Source organism: Podarcis cretensis (genome assembly GCF_951804945.1).
Source record: "Podarcis cretensis genome assembly, chromosome: 14".
Taxonomy (NCBI): Eukaryota; Metazoa; Chordata; class Lepidosauria; order Squamata; family Lacertidae; genus Podarcis; species Podarcis cretensis.
Window position 1 is genome coordinate 7,639,638 of NC_137183.1, and position 23,145 is coordinate 7,662,782.

The 23,145-nt window shown below is 43.2% G+C and overlaps 1 protein-coding gene across 1 annotated transcript in view; it reads right to left on the bottom strand.

Moving 5' to 3' along the window:
• Positions 1–351: 351 nt before the first annotated feature.
• ZNF592 (zinc finger protein 592) overlaps positions 352–23,145 on the bottom strand; it is a 43,286-nt gene continuing 20,492 nt past the window's right edge. The window contains exons 3-9 of the mRNA XM_079953170.1: positions 14,056–14,234; positions 12,158–12,334; positions 10,319–10,478; positions 7,948–8,211; positions 6,851–6,963; positions 3,961–4,096; positions 352–2,655 (exon numbers count right to left, since the gene is read on the bottom strand). Of these exons, the coding sequence (XP_079809296.1) occupies positions 2,161–2,655; positions 3,961–4,096; positions 6,851–6,963; positions 7,948–8,211; positions 10,319–10,478; positions 12,158–12,334; positions 14,056–14,234 (1,524 nt within the window). The 3' untranslated portion in view covers positions 352–2,160. The remainder of the gene's footprint in view (positions 2,656–3,960; positions 4,097–6,850; positions 6,964–7,947; positions 8,212–10,318; positions 10,479–12,157; positions 12,335–14,055; positions 14,235–23,145) is intronic.

Consider the following 23,145-nt stretch of genomic DNA (forward strand, 5'->3'; position numbering starts at 1 on the left):
TATTGTGCTGCTAGACCCATGTGAGATCTTCTCATGTGGCAAATTTCATAAAACAAGAGAAGGCAAGAGAACAGTCTCCCTAGTAATAGCTGAGAGTTAAGATCCAAAGTCCTTGCTGGAGGGTTATTGCGGATAAAGATGCCCACTGAGGGAATCTTCTCAACATGCACAGCATGAATTACAGCCTTGAGGGGAAGAAATGAAAGGAACTGCCTGCCTTTGACCCCAGTCATGGCCCTCAAACCCTGAACTCAGGAGGGTGGGGAAGGAGCCGTTGCTTCCTTAAGGGGGGGCTTGCTGCCCCACACATGGAAGAACCACAGTATTAGAGAATGGAGCCTGGCAGCCACACATTGTTAGATGGTTTTATTTGAAATACTTTGAAGTAAACATTATAGCAAGGCACAAATGCCACTGCAGATTAAATAGATATGTGATGGCTTGGGAGGGACACCCCCCCTCCCCACCCCCTGCTATTGTTACTATAGCTAGGCTACCTTGTAAAACATTCCCTAGACTAAAATGTACACAGTATCAAAAAATACAAAGGGTTTTATCAAAACACATTTCAGACGAGAAAGTGAGCAATTCAAATGCAATAAGATAAATAGGTTTTTTTTTCCTTTTTTAAAATTATTTATAGTAAACATATGAGCAGGGTTCAGACTCAAAACATAAAAACCGTATAAAAAAAGTTAAGTATTACACAAAGCATGAGGATCGGCACAGGTGAGGGGGAAACGGCACAGACGGGGGAGACGAGTCAATGCAAGTGTGGAAAGGAAACTCCAGAATCAATTCGGCCAATTGAGCAAAGGTGGGAGGGGCAGGGAAGAGATATAATGTAGTTCCTCAAGAGCAGGAGCACTTGGAAGAAAACGAGGAAGGGAGATCTCTTGGAGCAAGCATCTTCTTGTCCTCATTTTGCTGGGGGGTGATCTGGAAAGCTCCATTCTGAAACGACGATCGGCGGCCGGCCATGCTATACTTGGCAGCTGGATATGTCAACAGACAGACAAGTTCTGCTTCCTTGAATACTGCTTCTCCTGCAGGGCCCTTTCCACAGACTGAAATTCTTACGGGATGATCCTGCTCTGGCTGATACAGCAAGAGAAGGAACCAAACATAGGCAGAACAATATGCTAAGCTTACAAGGAAGGAGAATCTTGAGACTATGGGATGGATCACACAGGGCCTGAATGGGCAGCTTAGGCATGAGAGACAACTTGGGAGCAAACTCTCTAGCGTAGACATTTAATCGTGCAGAATTTTATCACGTATGCAACCCAATTCTTATTTAAATGTCATATGCCCAGTGAGAGAAAAGCATCCTGCAGTCTATCATATATGTCACTAATACTCCCAGGCCAGGTATGTGCATGCGGGGTGATTAGTGCAAGCTTGTACTTTGGCTTGCAAGAAGCTCCAGCACAACCCAGCCCAGTTCTGAACACAGGAGAGCTCCAATTGGGGCCAACGCTGAGGCTGATTATTGTTTAAAACACAGTGGGAACCTAGAAACTCCATTTGTGCAAAATTTAACCCATGTAAGGTGAATGTTTAGTGGCACCAAATCTCTTCTAGAAAAAAAAAAAAAGACCAATTTTGTTTTTGTGTTCTGCATGGGTGGAGGACCAGACTCATGGAGTGCTGAAGCCAGCATGATTTTGGGGAAGGAAAGCCTCTGTGGATTCACATCTCAAGAGAAAAAGTGTTGACGCAGGCTTTGCAGCCTGGACAGAATGCCTGGCAGGCTTGGGTAAGGAACTGAAGTGGAAGGCAATGCTTGATATGAAATAAAAAAGAAGAAGAACAGGAAAACTGAGGTGGAACTGTTGGCTGAGGCCTTTAGTGGGACAAGAGTGGTCCTGCTGTTCCTGGAAAAGGGGTGGGGAGGTGGAGAGACGCACACACAAAGCAGAAAAGTGCTCCTGACCCTGAAGGTTCAGACATGGTTCAGCTGGACATCCACATCACATTCTACTTCCCCCTCTCATAATTGTTACATATTCAGTGCTACAGAGACGGTGGCAGTTTGCCATTTTGATTTCCCTTCCTAATTAAAGTGAATGGAATGCCGCGCCCATTCCATAAAATGAACAGCGGGTTTAAGAACCCCACCCCTCCAATCAACATTTAGAGGGAGGCAAAACACGCTCTTTAAATATTTGGAGATTTGGGGTGTTTGTTCTGCGTGCTGGGCTTTTCTGCATCACAGGACGTGGGGTCGCCCTCAGAGTCCTGGCTCTTTGAACCTCCTCCTTCCTCGTCCGCAGTGTTCATCTTGCCATTTGGCTCTGCAAGTCCGTTCTCGCTTGTCTCCATTTGCTGAGCCTCTTTTTCAGAATCTGGCTCAGGCTCAGGCTCCTCCTGTTCCTCCTCCGGATCTTTCACTTTATGAACAATGAAGAGGTGCCTGTTCAGAGAGATGTGAGACGTGTAGCACAAGCCGCAGAGCTGGCACTGGTACGTGGAGCTGTCCGTCTTGTGCCGAGGTATGTGTTCCAGAAATTCACTCTCAGCGGCCGTTGCAAATCCACACTTGGCGCACTTCCAGTGTGCCTTCAGTTTTTTTGCTGGTGGATCTTCAGATCCCGATGCCGTAGTTTCCGTTTGGTCCAAACCACCTGCAGATACCCTCTTTGGATATTTTGCCTAGGAAATGAACACATGGCTTTATTGTGCCAATCAGCACCGTAAGACAACGTTCCCGCCCACCCTTCGTGCACTGCAAATACAGAGAGAAATCCCCAAAGGGAATCTTTTCCCAACCAGGAGCCCTCCAGATGCTGTTGGACCACAACTCCCGTCAGACCCACCCACCATGGCCAATGTTCAAGGATGATGGGAGCCCAACAAGACCTGGAGAACATTCGGTTTGGGAAGGCTGCCATAGAGTATCATATCCATGTCCCTTTCCCAGGCATCCTCACTTAGCAAACCAAGCCATTATGTGACTGAGGAAGCCTGTGCACAACTCTTGTATTCCTGATCATGCCTTCTGCCTGGTCAAGGAACATGCTATGCCCACAGTGGCCGTGCACAGTGCTTTCACTATGATGTGGGTGTGTGGGGAGGAGCGAGAGCACACAAAAAAATATCTATTACACCCTATGGAGAGCAGATCCCTTCAGATGTGGGTGCTGTACTCACAGTGGACCTGACCAGGCCATAGTCCACTGCCCAGATCTGGGAAGAATGTGGTCTTCCGGAGGTTTCTGGACTGTAGCTTCCATCCTCCCTGACCACTGGCTAAGCTTAATAGGGGTCGTACCCTCTGGAAGTTTTCCATCCCTGACAGACACACAAATGCAATGGAGCAGCATTTTGGGAGGAGACGGGAAGAAAGATTTAGGAACTGCTGCCACCAATGCTTTGCATAAAAAAGGACAAAAGCTGCTGGAAGTGGGTATGCTCCTTCCTGGTATCACTAATTGTATTAGTTGCCTCATCTGCATTTCATTGTTTTCCATGTGGAAAATTCTCTGTCCCATCTCTAACAATGCCAAAAGATGTCCAACATGACCACCAGCTCCCTAGAAGCCTCTAATTTCTCCTCACATTCTGCCTGGTTATCTTCAGTTTAATTACTCTATTAGTCCGGATTATAATTTAAGTTTCTTCAGTGCACAGGATTGTAATTTAACACGGAAACAAGACGAGAGCTAATTTATAAGAGACATGTGCTCAGAGGATAGAGGAACTAGATGGACTGAAACTTCCCTACAGTTTTTTTAAAAACCACATTTTTAATGGGAGATCTAGCAGTTCCTCAAAGAGATTCAGTTTTGTATATAATCTATATCTATACAGAATTCAAATCCTGATGGAAAGAAAAAGCTGAAAATGAATTCCACAGGCCACACAAGGAAGGCAGTTCTTGAAGGAGGCCACAAAACTGGGGAGGGCAAGCACATGAGATAGAATTACATATTATTTAAGAAAAGCATGGTAGATTACTTTTGTCAAGTCTTCTGCCGGAGCTTTGGTTTTGGATATCTGTGAAAGGTCTGGGTTTTTGATGCCGTGCATGAGGCTGATGTGGCTCTCTAGCATGGACAGCTGAGGAAATGTCTGGATTTCATCTGTGCAGTACCTTAAAAATACAAAGCAAAATAGTATCATGATGTAAGTAGTATTTCTTTTTCATATTTTTTTTTAGAAAATATTTTTATTGGATCTTGATAATGTATGTGTCTATACAAATATATAAGCAGAAAAAGGTAAAAAGGAATAAAAATAAAATATGCAATATAAAAATAACAAAAGGAGCAAACAGATTCATGAAAAAGAAAAGGTGTTATATCACAAGTTAAAGAGAGGATAAACACAGTTCTTCCACAAATCTATGACATTTTTAAAGATGTCAAGAAGTTAACCCCAAACCTCCCTGCATAATGAAGCATGAGTATTCCGCCTCTCATCCCTTACCTATTCTCCTACTTGTCTGTTGGCTCCCCACAACTATCAATATATTGAGGGCAAGTTTCTCGGGGCATCTTTCTGCTTATGCAAGTAGCTCAAAAATGGACATTTTTGTTTTGCTTCAGAGGACAGTCATCAAGCCACTTGCACAAATAACCCATTCCAGTTCTGCCCCCTCAAACGGTTTCAAATGTATTATTATTATTATTATTATTATTATTATTATTATTATTATTATTAAAATTTGTATATCATCCATCATCAAAAGATCACAGGGTGGTTTACATTTTAAAAACACAAAAATACCTACCATAATAACAATAATAGAAGAAAAACAATAATACATTCGATGACATGAGGCTCTCAAACATTTTTCCTTCCTAGTTACTACAAAAGATCAAACGCAATCTATGTATACATCCACTTCGAAGAGCCATCTATTTCTATTCCAGCAGCACCATGGCAAACTTGGCCCCTTTTACAGCTCTTCTCTGTACAATGGCAAAGGATAACAATGGCTTCCCTTTTAGAGAATCAATAATTTAAAAAAGAATCAAGCGAGAGCAGAATCTGTTTCGTCCGTGAGGGAAATGTCAACATTTGTGTCCACATTAGAACTTTCAAGACTAAATTGCCAGATGTACTTGTACAACAAAATGTACTGTGTATCAGTGAAAGTCACATTCCTGCTCAGAATCAGAGTCTCCTTGGTCATGGATGTCATGAGATGTGTCACATTTGTGTAACACAGCATTATAAAAGCATCAATACAAACCTTAACATGCGAGTCTGTTACTAAAGGTGATCATGAAAGGAGTGGATGTCCATATTTTATGCAAAGTCGTTCAACTAGCAAAATGTTGGCGTTTAAATACATTTATTCATCAAAATAATAATATTGCAATACTTTCAGAGCACGCATCATTTTACAGAGTTACATTGGCGGCTACGCTTTGGCAGTTAGCAGTCACTTGTAGACTTGCAGGAAATTTATTTAGTGGTTTGTCTCATTTGTGTCGTCACCTTTCCCTTCAAATTACCAAGACTAGTCACTCATTTCCATCCACACAACCACCCTGGAAGGCAGTGATTTGTTCAAGGTCAGCTTCATGACTTTGAACTTGGATCTCCCACCACCAAACCAGGCAGTCTAGCCACTGGGTAAAAAGGTAAAGGTAAAGGACCCTTGGATGGTTAAGTCCACTCAAAAGTAACTATGGGGTTGCGGCGCTCATCTCGCTTTCAGGCCAAGGGAGCCAGTGTTTGTCCACAGACAGCTTTCCGGGTCATGTGGCCAGCATGACTGAACCACTTCTGGTGCAACAGAACACCATGACAAGCCAGAGTGCACGGAAACGCCGCTTACCTTCCCACTACAGCGGTACCTATTTATCTAATTGTCCTGGTGTGCTTTCAAACTGCTAGGTTGGCAGAAACTGGGAGAAAGCAACAGGAGCTCACCACCGTTGCATGGATTCGAACTGCCAACCTCCCAATCAGCAAGCCATGAGGCTCAGTGGTTTAGACCACAGCGCCACCCGCTCCCCTGCTGTGGGCTGTGCCAATCTGGTGTCTGCGCTAAGTTCGGCATCAATATGGCAAGCCCTGGGGAGCTGAGGTGCGCCAGGTTGCCCAAGGAGGGGTGAACCAGCCCAGGTTGGAGACGGAGCAGGTAAAAACTCCCATGCCAATCAGTAGTGGGACTGTGCCTGTGAAGAGCCACTGCAGTCTTACCTGGGCAAGACAGCGAAACCCAGACTCTAACCATTACACCACAGTGGCTCCAGCAAAGTTAATATAGAAGGAACTAAGCATTCTACATTTGCTTAGATATAGCCCAGTGCTTGCATCATTAATGCCTAACGTGCTTCAGTCTTATCATGGAATCTAGCTGTGAAACCTAAAAATGTACCTGAGCTAGTGCAAGATCCTTTGATCTAAGCTATGCCCTAAAAAGGGGGACGCAGGTGGCGCTGTGGGTTAAAGCCTCAGCGCCTAGGACTTGCCGATCGAAAGGTCGGCGGTTCGAATCCCTGCGGCGGGGTGCGCTCCCGCTGCTCGGTCCCAGCGCCTGCCAACCTAGCAGTTCGAAAGCACCTCCGGGTGCAAGTAGATAAATAGGGACCGCTTACCAGCGGGAAGGTAAACGGCGTTTCCGTGTGCGGCTCTGGCTCTGGCTCTGGCCAGAGCAGCGGTGTCACGCTGGCCACGTGACCCGGAAGTGTCTCCGGACAGCGCTGGCCCCTGGCCTCTTAAGTGAGATGGGCGCACAACCCCAGAGTCTGTCAAGACTGGCCCGTACGGGCAGGGGTACCTTTACCTTTACCTTTATGCCCTAAAAAGCCTTAGATATGGCCCAATACAAAGCACTTTTTTTAGCCTGGAAGACTAATAGAAATTTTCAGGAAAATAGTTGTGTACTCACCAGCAGGTGTAAACTTTCTTTGCTGTGTCATGGTTATTGCGTACATGTCTGTGCAGACTATTGGAGGCGTTGAATGACCGCTCACACTGCCGACAGGGATATCTTTTCACATTCTATGAGAGGAATGGGAGCGTTAGTCCTGACAGCAAGAATGAGCTGCCTCTTTTTTTTTTTTTTGGTCTTGATCTGTGCAAAAGAATCCACACAATCTAGATTTGTGTACTAACATCTGTAATGCATCTGCCTGTATCCTTGATCTGACAAAGTGTATTTTTGTGAAACAGGGTAAACACATTTAAGAGTCCTGGCCAATTGTGGCCCTTAGGTGTGCATTTCCCAAGGGGCTACAGACATGTTTTTCTTTGAGAGTCGCTGTGCTCACCATAGAGACATGCAAGTGACCTGCTACAAACATGTCTCTCTTGTAGCATAAAAAGTAGCCCTTGGCCATAAACCTGGTAAGCTTGCCTTGAGCCAGTTCCCCATATGCAGAATGCGAATGTTCATGATCTAATTTATAAGATTTTTGTGGAGAGGAATCCAAATAATGCTTATGCATTTGCAGTCAATACAGTTTCAGAAACATATGGTCTTAAAAGGGGCACATGGAGAGAGAGAGAGAGAGAGAGAGAGAGAGAGAGAGAGAGAGAAAGAAAGAAAGAAAGAAAGAAAGAAAGAAAGAAAGAAACTCTGAAGTTTATCTCTGATGCTGCCATAGGACTGCAGAGACCAAAAAGAAAGAAGCATCTACTCAGGCTCTCACCCTGCTACAAGGTTTATGTAATAAGCAGTAGCAATTTTATTTGTTTAGCTGTAAGCTATAACAAACATAAAAAGGTATACTATGAGGTTTAGATTAGATTTGCACATTGCTTCTTATTACGAAGGTCCTGAAATAATTTTCAAACAAAACAAACTCCACACAACCATTATTAAAAACAGATGCAACAGTACAGCCATATCATTGGTGCTGCCTAAATGTGCAGGAAAACAAAAACTTGTTCCCCTGGAGCTCAAACAATGACAGGCAGGCTGCTGAAGAGTTTTAGATGAATCCTGTGGGAAAGAGGAGCAAAATATAGCCCCCAGACCCTTACCTTTCCATGGCTTTTCCTCATATGGGACACATAGGTTTCTCGGTCAGGGATGCACTGCGAACACTCCCGACATGTCCAACTGCAGGGTTTTGGCTTGGGTTTTGATTCTGGGCTCGTCCCTTTTGTGGACAAAGAGGTCTGGGAAGTACCACTGATTACTGACAGCTCCTTTGATGCTGGAAGAACACTGCTGTTAGTTGCTGTCTCTGTCTTCTGTCGGAAGCTAGCAAGATCTTCAGGATTCTCAGGGACCCCGTGGACGCTCTAATGAACAAAAACAAAAAAAATCAAGCCTCAGCATTAGAGCAGGGCAAAGGGAAGTTGCCTATTTTCCTAAAATAGCAGGAAACTGCTCTGCTCAACAAAAGCATATCATTTCCCACCTCCTTCTGTTTTAGACAGCCCAGACCTAAGATAGAGATTATGTCCATAGCCAATAGGCTATGTTAACGCTAAGGCAGTGTGATTCATTCCATCAACACAGTGAGAAACTATGCACTTAACTTTAAATTATAACAGAACAGCATAGTGTGTTTGCAGCAGACTTAAGACTGAATTCAGAGTTTGGAGGATTGTGAAAAAGTGCTGCTGCTGTAGAGTGCTCCCTCCTCTGCCTCTGTGCAGCACGTTATGGTTTGATCAAACCAAGTAACAGTTTGCAGATACATCTGAACTGGCAAACTAAAGTTTGAGCAAGCCCTCCAAACTGGGATTGCAAATCCTAGTTTGGAATGCTTGATCAAAGGAAAAGGAGTGTGAGAGCACAGTGTTTGTTCACAATCCTCAATACCCACATCAGGCTTGGCCCAAGGATGTGATTTGAGGAAACTGCACCCTGGTTTGTACTCAATTAAACTCTGAACCAATGCAAAGTTGCAGGGTGCATGTATACATGCATGTTTGAATTGAGTCTTGGTGCTCCTCATTCGCAATCCAAGAGTAGGTTCCGAGGATGATTTGAATTTCAACCTAAGAGTCCTGTGGCATTTTAAAGAAAACAAATGCATTGTGCCTTGAGCTTTTCTAGACAAGGGTCTACTTTGTAATCGAAGACATTGTTACAAATAGCACTGTTCAATTTGCCATAGCAGCAGCTAACGTATACAAGGATTATACAGCTCAGTCAAGTCTCTGATAAATCCATGTATACGTTAGCTGCTGCTACGGCAAATTGAACAGTGCTATTTGTAACAATGTCTTTGATACCTGTCAAGAGATGGACAAGTTTTTGCTGGCTCAACCAAGATGCCTTTCTAGATAATAAGGATGTGATATTTCTCTCTTGGTAGCATCATGAGAGGCAATATATGCACAGATAATGAGGGAGATTCTGAATTTTGTCATCTCTCCCTTTGGCAAACGCTGATGACATATTCTGAAATCATAATGCTATGAAAGCTCTTCCTTGAGTACAAAAGTGGCAGGTGGTCACTGCTGCTTTTCAGACAGAAAGACACAGGCAAAATTTAACTAGATGCTGCAGCTAAATCATTCAGCCTCTCCAATACATGTTTTGATGAGTGCTTCTGTAAAATATTTTCTTGCTTGTGAACAGCCTGAACGACATGAAGGAAAGAAGCCTAGCTTGTAACCCAAGAAGAAGGAAGCTGCAGCCCTCTAGACGATGGATTCCAACTTCCACCATCCTGACCACTGACCTTGTTGGCTGGAACTGATGGGAGTTGGAATCCAACAAGACTTGAGAGTCACAGATTTTGCAGCCCTTAAGTTTTCCAGGGAATTTTGGAGGCATGAAGAGAATTCACATGCCTGACACACTTATTTATTAGAAGAATTTTTATTTTTGCCCTTCAATCATATTTTCAGGGCAATTTACACAAAGAACAATAAAATGTAGGGGGGGGGGAAAGCATGCATGTGCACATACAGAAACGCACATATACACAAGAAGCTAAAAGCCCACAAAATTATAAAAGCAGCATTAAACAGTTAACAGGCTGCATTTTAAAAGCTTTAGACAGTATTTGGCACTGAAAAGAGAGCATTCCACAACTGGTCTTCAGGCACATACTACTCCTGACAGGGGAAGAGTTCCACGTATGGGCAGGTGCACATGGAGAACAGTGGCCCTTCAATTACGTTGGTCACTTTGCACTGCGCCCAGAAATGAACTGGGAGGCAGTGCAGTCAGTATAGCACCCGTCTCAGTAAGAAATCTAGACGCAACACACTTCTGGGAGGCCTGTTTTACATGCAATCTTTGAATTGGTTTTGAGGCTGCTTGTGAAGATATCCACCAGTGGTGGGTAAAAAGAAAGAAGGGCAGCCGATATGTTTCATGCAAAGCAATCTCAATCCAGAAGGTAGAAAAGTGTTATGTGCAGGCATGGTATCCTCTTCAGTCACCAACCTTAACATGCTGCATTAGCTGAAGTTTCTGCATATACACCAGCTGGCAATGCGGACACTTGAACACTCCCACCATCAGCCTGTTGGCATTCTGCTGGAAGTGCTCCTGCAGAAGCCTCTTCTTGTTAAAGACTGTCTCACAAGAGCATTTGTAGATCACCCTGGAACAATTGAAAAATGAATTTGCAATGAAAGTTTACTCTAAACAAAAAAACACCAACGTAGATAAATTTATTATCATCATCATTATATTAATTATTGAAGTATTATTATTATTATTATTTATTCAACATATATACCACCCCCTTTATCAGAAGATCTCAGGGCAGTGCACAACATTAGAAACCCAACTCCAACAAAATGCCTTGGAAACATGTTATTTAACAGCAAACATTGTTGTGATGTCACCTGGCGGGTGGGCCTCAATTCTGTTTTGCTGCAAGTGGCTGTTCCCAGCAGGAACAGTTTACAGGTGACGGTTAAATCCTGCTCCATTTGGCTGAGCGCATCTGTTCCCTCTTTGCAACAGGTGCATAAAGTAAAAGGAAGCAGAAGGAAAACACTGAGTCTGCTTGCTTTCACTGTGTGCGCCTGCTCCATGGAAAGAGGTGCATGCAGCAAAAGCAGGCCTGTCTTAATTCAGCATCACTACATGAAAGGGGGGGGGGGGAGAGAAACCGCTAGGGAAAGTTGATCATTGCAAAGGGGGTTTCCCCATCCCCTTGCTGGGAAGCGTGTGCTGAGCAGAGGTTAAATTCTGCTCCATTTTGCTGCACACAGCTCCCAGGGGGAGTGGGGAAAGAACTGCTTTTGCAAGGATCAGCCTTCTACAAGTGGTTTTCCCCATCTCCTGGGAGCTGCAATTTCTCCTTCATGCACCAGCTGGATCTACCTTTAAGTGTGTGTGTGTGTGTGTGTGTGTGTGTGTGTGTGCGCACGCGCGCTTGCTTCAGGAAGCAGGGAGGGGGCTCATTTTAACATTGCTCCAGCATGGACTTTTGATGGGTGGGTGTGTTGCCCACCTGTCAATCATGTGGGGTGCCTCGCTCACCTATCAAATTTGGCCCGTGAAGCTAACCCTGGTAAGGATTTGGCCCACAGAGCCAAAAAGGTTCTCCACTCCTGCTCTAAGTGCTGCTATTTACTTTAATTTGTAGTTCTCCCCGACAGGCTCTGCCTGAAGCTCCCATTACTGCTTCTCTAGCAGACAAGAGTTACAAGGCAATTTCACAGAGATATGGAATCAAAAGGACCTTGGAGGGCATCTATTTCCAATCTCTTGCTCAATGCAGGACCTGAAATCCTGGATGCAAGTACAGCATTCCCAACAGATGGCTGCCCCAACTTAAATATAACCAGTGAAGGAGACCCCGACAGCTCCGCAGACAGTCTGTTCCCACTGTCAAACAGCTCTTACCATTGTTTATCCTCATGGTTTGCCAAATGGGTTTCTGTGCAATAACCATCCATTGGTTCTAGGATGCCCTTTGGAAAAACACGTAACATCATGCAGAGCGCAGGGGCTGTCTGTATGCTAACACATGATAAATCCGTCCTTGCTTCTTTCCAAGTGTGAAAAGTCTTAGGAACAGATGGGCTACATAACTAAATATTAAGATTACTAGAAAACAAGATTTCTGCCTAACCCTTCTTTTCTTTAAAAGAGAAGGTATGCAGATCCTACTAAAAACTGTCTCCACAACACAGTTTATTCTCTCTCTCTCTCCATACAGTTGGGACAACAACGTTCTTGTAAGCCCTGTGGCGATGGGCATAGAAGGCAAACTGGGTAAAGAAGAGAAATTGAGCAATACATGTATTTAACCGGGCAGACACTTACTGAGATGTCTTATGAGGTTCTGCGGGGTGCTGACTGGTAATGTGAGCAGTGGTGCTGTCTGCAGACTTGAAGGCCATAGGACAGAACGAACACTTGTGGAAGACTTCACAGTGCTTCTCGTGAATGTGCACTTTCAGCATAGCTTGCGACATGAAGACAACCCCACAGTGAGTGCACCTGGGAAAAGAGAGAGAGAGAGCTAAACTTGAGCTCTGCAAACAAGAACAAAAAAATCATAAACACACACTGAGATTTCCGTGAAAGTTCAGGAAACAAGGACCCACTGAGGTCTGCCTCACTGACCTGGAGGGAGTAGTAAAATCCACAGCATTTGTAAAATCCACAGCATTAAAGTGTTCCAGGGTGATCGATAATGGTGGTAAAGACAAAAATGAATAAAAAAAAAAAAACAGGGGGGGAAGCCTGTTTTCTGATAAGACACTCAAAAGTCCCAATGAAATGCACACTGAAAATGTTTTAAAACCTCCAGCGATACAGCTGATAGTGGACAAAGTCACTCCAATTTGAGGGGTGTTCAAATCAAAATGCAACTGCTGTTAGTCACAAAGGCAAGTAAGAGCAGGACCAAACTTCCTTTCTATTTATTGCCTGCATTAGCCTGGGCTTCAGTGCTTTTATTCCAAGCAAATCAAGTCACTTAGGAATCTGCTAAGCACCCTTAATTCATGCTGCATTGTTCCACCTAAGCAATAAACAAGTATTTGGTGCTCATCTTGCTCTTGCTGCCAAACGTCCTGTTTTACATCAAGAGTGGGAAAGCTGTGGTCTCTCCAGGTGCTGCTGGACTCACATCAGCTCCAGTCAACGTGGTCAACAGCCAGTGATGATGGCAGCTACAGTCCAGCAATTTATATTCTACTTTCAATGGTTAAAACTATGCTCAAGGAGGCTTACAACATGAAAAAATGCATAATTACAAATATAACAAATATTGTCAGAAACAATACATTTAAAAAATCAGGAGGTACACAACCAAATTGAACAAGTTCCACATAAAACCGTAAGAAGATCTAAAAATAAAGATACAAAAAATAAATACCAATAACAGAAACAGACCCTGCTAACAACCCCCACCCTAAACAATACCCAAGGGTCTGTTCAGCAGCCTCAGCTTTTGTAGCTGGAGTCAGTCAGCGTACCACCTTTCCAGGCCAGGTGGGAAAAGGCCTGCAAGGCAGGGAGCAGGTCTTCCAGGACTCACAGCCAAGATGGCCACATCAAAAGGGCCATAAGTTCCCTGCCTGTAACATAAAGTCAGTATTGCATCTGTACTTCTTCAGTTAAGACACAGAAACACCAAATTTTAGATCAATTCAGTTTCCCCCCCTATGGATACTATTTATTTTTAAAATGCCTAATCCACCGTTTATCCAAATGGTAGTGAATAAAAATAAAAATGCAATATAATAAAAAACACCACCACAGTACACTCCTTTGCAAGCAACAAAACTGAGAAGCCAGAAAGCGACAGAACTATAAAGCATACAGAGGGAGTAAACTACGTGTCAGAATCAGGCCATCACTACTTCATAACCTTTAAGAGGGCTATGAAAGACCATCGAAAAAGCCCTGGCATTTGCAGCATTTTCCCCTCTCTTAGCCTGCAAGCACAGAAGAACACTCGTTACCAAAGTGTCTATAAAGATGTGCGTCCTGAAGGCACGGCAGGAGAAACACGCCTTATCAGCATTTGATATCCTGAAATTGTCAGCCTGTCTGATCACCAAACAAGTTGGCAGCCAAACTGTGTGGCGTGAAAAGGATTTGATAAGATTTTAAGCTCAATTCCCCCTCGCCCCGTTCATCCCCGCTCGGTGTGCATTAAATGTCACGACACATCTTCCCCGTGCACCACCACCCCTCAATTGAACACAAACCTGTAGCCAACTTTGCGCGAGTAATGAAGGCAGTTCTCCTTGACGTGGGTTTGGAAATAGGCCGACCGGCAAATGGCACCACACTCTGGGCAGCAATAAGGGGATTTGTGAGCATGGATTCTTTGATGAGCACAGTAACTGCACTTGTTGGGCAACAGCATCTGGCATACTTGACAAGTCTAAAGGAAGAAAAGGAGACGCCACAATTAGCCATTCCTGCTGCACTCTTCACACCATTTTCCTGCTTCTTTCCATTACGAGAACTTCTACCAACACAACTTCTTACGTAAATCCTATGTTCTCCCTTTATCTTCTTACCTTTGCCATGCCACTTCCGTGTTCTATAGGGTGCCCACATACTGCTGGCATTAAATGGTATCCCTACCAATGAAAATTTGGCTTTCTTCGGCAAGTATTTTTCCCCCAGGGGTGTGTGTGAAAAAAAAGAGAGGTCTAACATAATGCTTATTCTACTTTCCAAACACCAGGACCATGTTGTAAAGAGAGCTGTCAGGATTTTCCAGTGACAAGTCGTTCCAAAGTCAAATCCTAACGTACGTACCAGTAGAAAGAATTCTGAGGAAGCACTGAAGCCAGGCAACTGTCTTTCCAAGCCAACTTAACATTAGCACCATATTTTCCGACACCTGAGCAAGGGAATTTCAAGGCCTCTCTGAGATCCCCACCCAAAGTGGTCCCTTTTGCAACTGCCATAGTTTGTAAGGCCCAGAGTTCAAAAGCAATGGACATCCAGATAGCAACTGTCTTGGAGCTGGGTACACATGGCTGAGCAAGGATGTGATGATGGTGTTATCTTTGAAGCAGGAAATGAAAAAATGAAATTCCAAACACCTCTATTTATTTAGCATCGGTAGAACACCAACACATTTCATATCCAGAGTTCTCTGAACCCAGTGATTAGGGATAACCCAAACAACTAGTAAATGTCTCTGGCTTAGCAACCACTTACTGAAAAAGCTTACCAGAGATCTTAGGCTTGGAGGTCTCTTTCCTTGTTTTCTAAAAGGTGCTCTTTTTTAGTCAACTGGCTCTGCAGATGAAATGATGTGCTGTGGTCCAGGCCTACTCCTTCCTTGGGCTTGAACCAGTTTCCACTGTATCTCCTTATGGGTTTGGGAAAGAAGGAACCTCTTGGAGGGTGACAAGTCCAACAGGCACCTCATGCTTACAGGCCAGTAGCACAACACCCACTCCCACCATCCCACAGCTCTCCTCCTTGTGCTGGCTACCTTCTTATGTGAGGTTCTGCAAGAAGCATAGAGTAAAGGCCACCCCACAGTCTCCAGATCAAGCCATGAGCTGACAATGCCGACAAGTTGTGCCTTTCCAACCACTGTGCGTCACAACCAAGCCAGGTGGCCTTAATGGCGAAGCTGTTGGCTCCCAGCCACAAATCCCAAGCAGCTAAGGCAGGACTGAGAATACACACAGCTGAATTACAACTCCAAGCTCTCTGTTAACAGGTTATCATTTCCAAAACATCCCAAGACTTGCCTCTCCATGTCACTTGGAACTGCAGCATGAGGAAAGCACAAGTAGTGTGATACGCCTACCAACTGTAATCTGGTGTCCTCAACCAACATCCAAGTCTTGATAACTATTTGTACACGGCATTAATTTACAAGCTGTTGCCATCCACAGTGACCCTCTGGCCTAAACAAATGCTCAAGTTCAAAATGTAAGACCGCCCAAGTTTTCAAGAGCTGGAGAACCAAAGAAACAATCACTTCTGAAGCTGCTCAGGCGTCATGCCCAGATCCAAACAGTTTGGTTAGTGGCCAGGCTTTCAAGAACTGAACCCAGGATGGCTGTGTCCAAGGCTGGTGAGCTACCTACAGCGATAGCCAGGACAGTTGAGCACTGTGCAACTAAACTCCTAGAGATATCCTGCAAAAAACATTGATTGGATTGCATTAACTCCAGTCGGCTCTAGCATCTACAACCAAAGAAGGCAAGGGTAGATAGTGGACCACTGACCAATTTGCAGTGGACCTACTGGCACCTGCTCATTGCTGGGATTCTTGCAGTGAATGCAATTTGCTATGTGTAGCCTTCTATGATCCAACAAGGAGCTTCTTAAGCTAAAATCATTTGAGTTAGACCTTAACAATTAAAGAGAATCCAAGTACACATTCTTGCTTCTGTAGATCACAACTGACATCAACCCACTCCTGGTCTACACAACAAGGCGCACAGTCAGCACTTCTGCTTCCTGGGTCTTCTGTGCTTTGATTCAACCCTAAACATCTTTCCTTTCTCTGCCCTTGAACTTTTGTCACTCTCCGTCTGCAGTTTCCTGCCCCCACCAGTCATGGCTATTCTTGAAGCCCACGTCATGGCTTGCTGCCAATACAGACAATTTGGACAATTTGACCGAGGATTGTGCCCTGACACTACAAGACAGCTCTCCTGCTGATCATTCCATTTTACTACGTTCGTTTCTACACAAGTTACAGCAATTTCATCAGAGGCCTTATCATTGTCCCTGAAAGACTCGCAATCCAAGTACTGAATGTTTACTTGACTTACGTACATATGTTTCTATTAATAGCCTCAGAATGGTTTTAAATAGTTACCTATTAATATTTTTATTCTGTGCTTTTAGAAAGCCTTTAGTTATTGTTAATATAACCGGTTATCACACACACCCTAAAAATTTGGAGCTTTGGGCCTCAAAACACAGTAAACACTGAAATTCCAGACTAAAAGCTCAGGAACAACAGTCCAGAATTTCAACAGCCTACAAGCCTGCCTCTTCCCATCTCCTTGCCCCTTAAGATCAACACTGGACTGCACCCCTGCAGGTGGCAAGGAGTGTCAGACAGCAGAACGCTTCTGACCCCTTCCCCTACAGAAAAAACCTCTGCATATGGAAAGCTTGCACACCAAAGAGGATGAAACTTCTTCCTGACATATTAGCTGTCTACGTGAGAGAGGATTTTTACACAATGGGAAATTTAAGCATACTGTTCCCCCACTGCCAGCAGCTTTAGGTAGCACAGATGGGGAAAGACTACAGGAACTATGGAATTTCAACATTTAGTATACTCTGGGGCCCAAAGGTCCTGATTCGCAGAGAGCGTGTGGTGATTGCTTTAATTGGAGTCATGTTTTGGATGCTTAAATCGGGAGTTGGTCTAAGATTCTTCTTTCATAGCAGCTGCCTGATATACATTCAGAATCCAATTTATTCATGCTACTGTTTCATCAAGACCATCCAGTCTAATTTTGTGAAGTGGAAATGTTTATGTAAAAACTGAAATTATCATAGGCTTATGAAAGTAATGCAAGTTACTGAAAAGCTGTGATAAGAAATGTGAGTAAAAAGGAGGAAAATTTGGGTAATAATCCACAACCATTTAAGCCCTAGAAGTTTTTCCTACCGAATTCTGTATGTTGTGGATTTAACTTTTTTTTATCTACTGTTGTATGATATGTATGCCCTTGCTGTATAGTATGTATGCTCTTGATGTCTGGGAAATACTTAAGAAGGTTTTGCCAATGAAAGCTACCAAATTATCTCAAAATTTAAATTCTAAGGTCCTCCCAAGCCTCATGAGCTTCACCAATTCACTGGAGTCAAATCTCCACTATCATTTATCTCCTTTTCATTTATCTCAGCTCTTCTTCACTTTATGCTCCCATCATTGCATCAGGCTGTAGCAGAGCGATCGATGGGAGCAGGACCACTCCATTAGCTCTGCTGAGAAACCAGCTCCACATGGAGCGTCCTCTCCATAAATGTCTTCCATTCCAGTTGGTCATTATAAGAAGAACTATGCAAAAGAGTTAGTGCCTGCGTTTGCTTGTTTCCCTTTTCCCTCCTCATTCCTTTGTCCTGTGTCTTTTATTTAGACTGCAAATCTGTGGGCAGGAACTGTCTTGTTTCATTAATCTTATGTAAGTCTCTCTTGAAACTTTTTGGTTGAAAAGCAGAGTACATTAATAAATTAATCTATAGAGGAACAGTTGTGATGGTCCTTGATCATCTAAGTCAGGCACTCCCAACATTCGGCCCTCCAGATGTTTTGGCCTACAACTCCCAAGATCCCTAGCTAACAGGACCAGTGGTCAGGGATGATGGGAATTGTAGTCCAAAACATCTGGAGGGCCAAAAGTTAGGGAAGGCCTGATCTAAGTAGTACTTCAGGGTCTCTGTTGTTTCTAGCCTCCTAAACATCTGGTGAACTGTCAGGAAGATCTTCAGGGAGAGGGAGGTTAGGTGGGGAGAGAACCTAGTTTAGAAAAGGATGTTGGTAAAATAGTATTTTTACCAGTTCCCACTCACTATCTCCTGCAAAACCACGAAGATATTTAACTACTGAATAATGCTTAGCAATTGGGTAGACACTACAATGGTACTATCTGTTTAATTAAAGGGAAATAGATAAAAATAATCAGGCAGAACCCAGCACCAAATGTTGTATTTCCATTGTATGTTCCCAAGGGAAAAGTAACTTCTGACTTTAACGCTTTCACTGCAACATAAAACTAAAGTGTGCATTAAGTAAATAGAGTACACATATTCTCAGATTTCTAAAGTGAAGAGAGTCCCTTTCCTTAAGTAAATGCTACCATTGAGGCAGCTGCCCATCCCATAATGCTACCTGAGCAAAAGACTTGCACATCCCTTATCTGCAACTCTGAATCTCTCTCATCCTAGTGTTTCATTGCAGTAGCTTGTATTTAATCAAATATTTGACTTCAGTATACAATTAGAAACTGTGATATGCTACAAATACAGCTGCATACAAAGGAATGTGGTCAGTTGACAGGTTTAGAATTAAATTATCCAAATTAAAAAATAAATTATCTGTACAGGACCCTTGTACCTACGGGACCGCCTCTCCTGGTATGCCCCGCGGAGGACCTTAAGGTCCACAAATAACAACATTTTGGAGGTCCCAAGCCGCAAAGTGGTTAGATGGGTCTCAACTAGGGCCAGGGCCTTTTCAGTACTGGCCCCAACTTGGTGGAACACTCTGTCACAAGAGACTAGGGCCCTGCGGGACTTGACATCTTTCCGCAGGGCCTGCAAGACAGAGCCTGGTCTTTGGTTTGAACTCAGCCTGACCCTTATGTTTTCCCTCCCCTTATGGTTTTGATTTATGGGCTACTATTAAAATGAAGCTGCATTTTAAATTGTATTTTAACCCGTATTTTAATAAACTGGTGTTTGTTTGTTTGTTTGTTTGTTTGTGTCCCCCACCCCCAATTATGTTTTGTTGTAATTTTATTGGTGTTAGCCCGGCTCTGGCTGGGGAGGGTGGGGTATAATTGTTGTTGTTGTTGTTGTTGTTGTTGTTGTTTTAGTGTTATCTATTGAAATTACATTTTCATTTGTATAGTTGTAAATTAATCTGTCACTCACAGTTTCCATAATGAAAGTTCAGTTATTCAATACACCTGGCCCATGTTCTCCACAATTCCATGCCTCTTTTTCTCCTGATTTGCAGGACAAATGCAACACTTTGCCAGTTTGGATGAAAAAGGCATATATATTAGCCCTCCAGATGTTGCTGGATTACAACTCCCACAATCCCACCACTGGCCTCCAACAACATCCAGAGGGCTGCACATTTGTCACCTCTGACATAACCCTATACCAGTTTGTCACTGCATCTGACCCACCCAAATGTCATAAAATATGAACAAAGATTCTGCACTGTTATGTGTCTACAGAAAACACAAAGAATAATAATTCCTAACTTTACTCCTAGGTTGTGGTGTTGGAAATATCAATTTAAAATCAACCAAGGGGCTCTTTAATGTTGGATACTCAAGACAAATTTTCTAACTTTCAGCAGCCATAATCATAAAAAAGAAGGCTCATTTAGCCCGGAAATGAGTCCTCCTTTATCGGCATTTTGAAAACACATCACTTAAGCCACTGTTTGTACCCAAAAGAGTGAACAGGAGTAACAAAGTCACCTTAACTAAAGCTGACATCTGTCCTATTGCCAACAAAGATCACAGTCAATGGGAAGAATAACTATCAGCAACTCCAGAGATTATGCAAGGAAAATCCAAGAGGTCTAATCAATCAACTGCAGTTCTGAATAAAAATTACCCTCCAGATTCAGCAGGCGGGACTGTTCGAGAAGAAGAGGATTTGCTGAGTAATTCTGTTAACCTACCAAATAAAGAGCAAAGTGACATTCTCACCAAACTAGTTAAGTTACAGTCCAGGTTGACCCAAGTACAACAGCATGGACAACAAAATGTTGGTGAAACAACTGACAATCAAGCCTTTTGCCCACAAGCTGTTTCTCCAAAGTGTATAGTTAAAAAGAGGGCTACCAGAGGAACTTCGAAGTGTATAGATGCAGAGCTGCAAACTCAACCCCCCTTGGAATATGACAGGGTGAGGGACAATCCTGATGGCATGACTATGAATTCCTGGCTGAGCTATCAGAAATTAGCTCCAAATGTAATAGGTAGTCCTCTCCCCAGAATCAAAAAGGATACTAACATCACTGAATGTGTTCTTACTGATAAGAGGAATGGAAGCGGTTTTTTTAGAAAAACGATAAATCAATATTTCCTGAAGTTTGGGCCACAGCCCTATATTCAAAAAGGGCCTTACATTCAATCTAGCTAGTTATAGACCAATTAGCTTGCTACCATTAATTAGCAAATTATATGCAAAGCATCTTTACAATAAGCTAATTGACTGGATAACTGATGAAACTATTCTTGCCGAAGAGCAAGCAGGATTTAGTTGAGTCAGATCCACTATAGATCATTGCCTTGTACTAGTTCATTTTACAGATGATTGGTATGTTAAGAAACTGGGTGGTGTGCTATATGCAGCTTTCATTGATCTGAAAGCTGCATTCGATGCAATCTCTCGAGTAAGACTGTTGGATTAGTTGAACTCTTAAATACAGATAAAATATTATTGTTCTTGATTAAATGTCTATATAAAAACACTGTGCTGAAAGAGTGCTGCTCTACAAATGGGCAGCTCACAGGATCTGTAGCAGCCACAAAGGGAGTTAAGCAAGGTTGCATCCTAGCTCCCGCACTGCTTTAATTATCCTATTTTACCGTGTATAACACACACACACACACACACACACACGTTTATAAGACTACCCCTAATTTTGGCTGCAACCAATCACTCGTCCCCCCATGCATATATTCCATGTATAAGAAGATCCATGTTTTTTAACATTATTTTAGAGTAAAAAAAACCTAGTCTTATACACAGAAAAATACAGTATATATAAATGTCACTGTCCAGAGTTTAACATCCCCAGAGAATCATGCCCCTAAACTGGCCACAAAAGCCATCTCTGCATTATTATACGCAGATGATGCGATACTTCTATCTCAAACAAAAGTGGGCCTAAAAAGATTGATGAGGGCATTCTCAGGATACTGCCAAAGAGAACAGCTGGCTGTGAATTACAAGAAAACTGAAGTCATGGTGTTTTCAAGAAACTATAGGGCTCATAGATGGTATATGGATAATCAGCTGATCAAACAAGGTAAAGTCTTTAAATACCTCAGCCTTATTTTTCAGTCAATAATCTAGTAATTATTTAGTTCTGTCTTGGTCCAAATATACTTGCCAAATTCCTCCTGCGTCCCACTTAAAGACTGCTATAAACTGTGGACATGGAAGCAACAGCACTGCTCCCAGCTTTTTCTTCCCATCCTCCCATCTTGTTTAACATCCTGTCCGACAAAGAGTTCTGAAGTACTGGAAAGCTTCCTCACTATTTTGGGTAATGTCCTAATAGAAGTATTGACCAACTGTGGGTTCTCAGTTTTTCCTTTATTTGTATTCTCTATAACAGGCATAGGCAAACTCGGCCCTCCAGATGTTTGGGACTACAACTCCCATGATCCCCAGCTAACAGGACCAGTGGTCAGGGATGATGGGAATTGTAGTCCCAAAACATCTGGAGGGTCGAGTTTGCCTATGCCTGCACTATAATCTATAATCTATTGCTTGAAAGTTTATAGTGTGGTGACATGCTCCGGTTGCCCTGCTAGGGAAAGCAGCAATTACTGAAGTTCAACCACACTGTTTTTGTTTTTAATTAAGCCAAAAACTTCACCAATGAGAGACATGGAATTTGCACTAATTTTCTTGAAGGAAAGCCTACGTGCGGGAAAGAGGCAAGAACAGCACAGAGCTGCATAACTCATTGGCAAACACTCACTGGATAAAACCAGTTCCTTAGCTTACTCGTTTATTTCAGAAACATTGTAAGAGCTCACTTTATTTCGTGGGTTTTTTTTTTGTTTTTACCCAAAGCCAGATTTTATTGGAACGAATGCTCTCGAACAACTTCCCTGCGTCTCTTCAATTTCTCTATAGGACTTTGTACACATTGGAAGTTGGTGGCCATAGGCAGCCTGAATTCCACAAATACCCCTGGTACTGTAACTCAACCCCACCTACAGATGGTGTAGAAGAAAGCAGGAATGGGGACCTATGACCTCCCATCAGCACCAACCAGCATTGCCAATGGTCAGGGTGGGTGATAGGAGCCGCAGTTCAACAACTTCTAGAAGTTCGCAGGCTCCCGACCCCTGCTGCAGAGTAAGAGTGAGCAATTGCTTTAACCCCCAAATATGATGATGATGATGATGATGATGATGATTTTTGTACCCCGCCCATCTGACCAGCTCAGCTCCCACCCACTCAAGTAAATGGTCTTAAATTCAATCCCTGGCATCTCCAGGTAAAGGCTGGAACCCTGGAGAGCCACCGCCAGTCAGTGCAGTAGACAATACTGTGTGCTACATGGACCAATTGGTCTGACTCAGTATAAAGCGGTGTTTTCTGTTTCTATGGAAGATTCAAGATGGATTCTATCATGAACGGTGCAATTCTAGAAAATCAAATTCTGCAAATCAATTGTAGATAGGCTCCTCAAATCCAATAATAATAATCATTTATTATTTATACCCCACCCATCTGGCTGGGCTTCCCCAGCCACTCTGGGCGGCTTCCAAAAAAATATTAAAATACTGTAATACATCAAACATTAAAAGCTTCCCTAAACAGGGCTGCCTTCAGATGTCTTCTAAAAGTCTGGTAGTTGTTGTTCT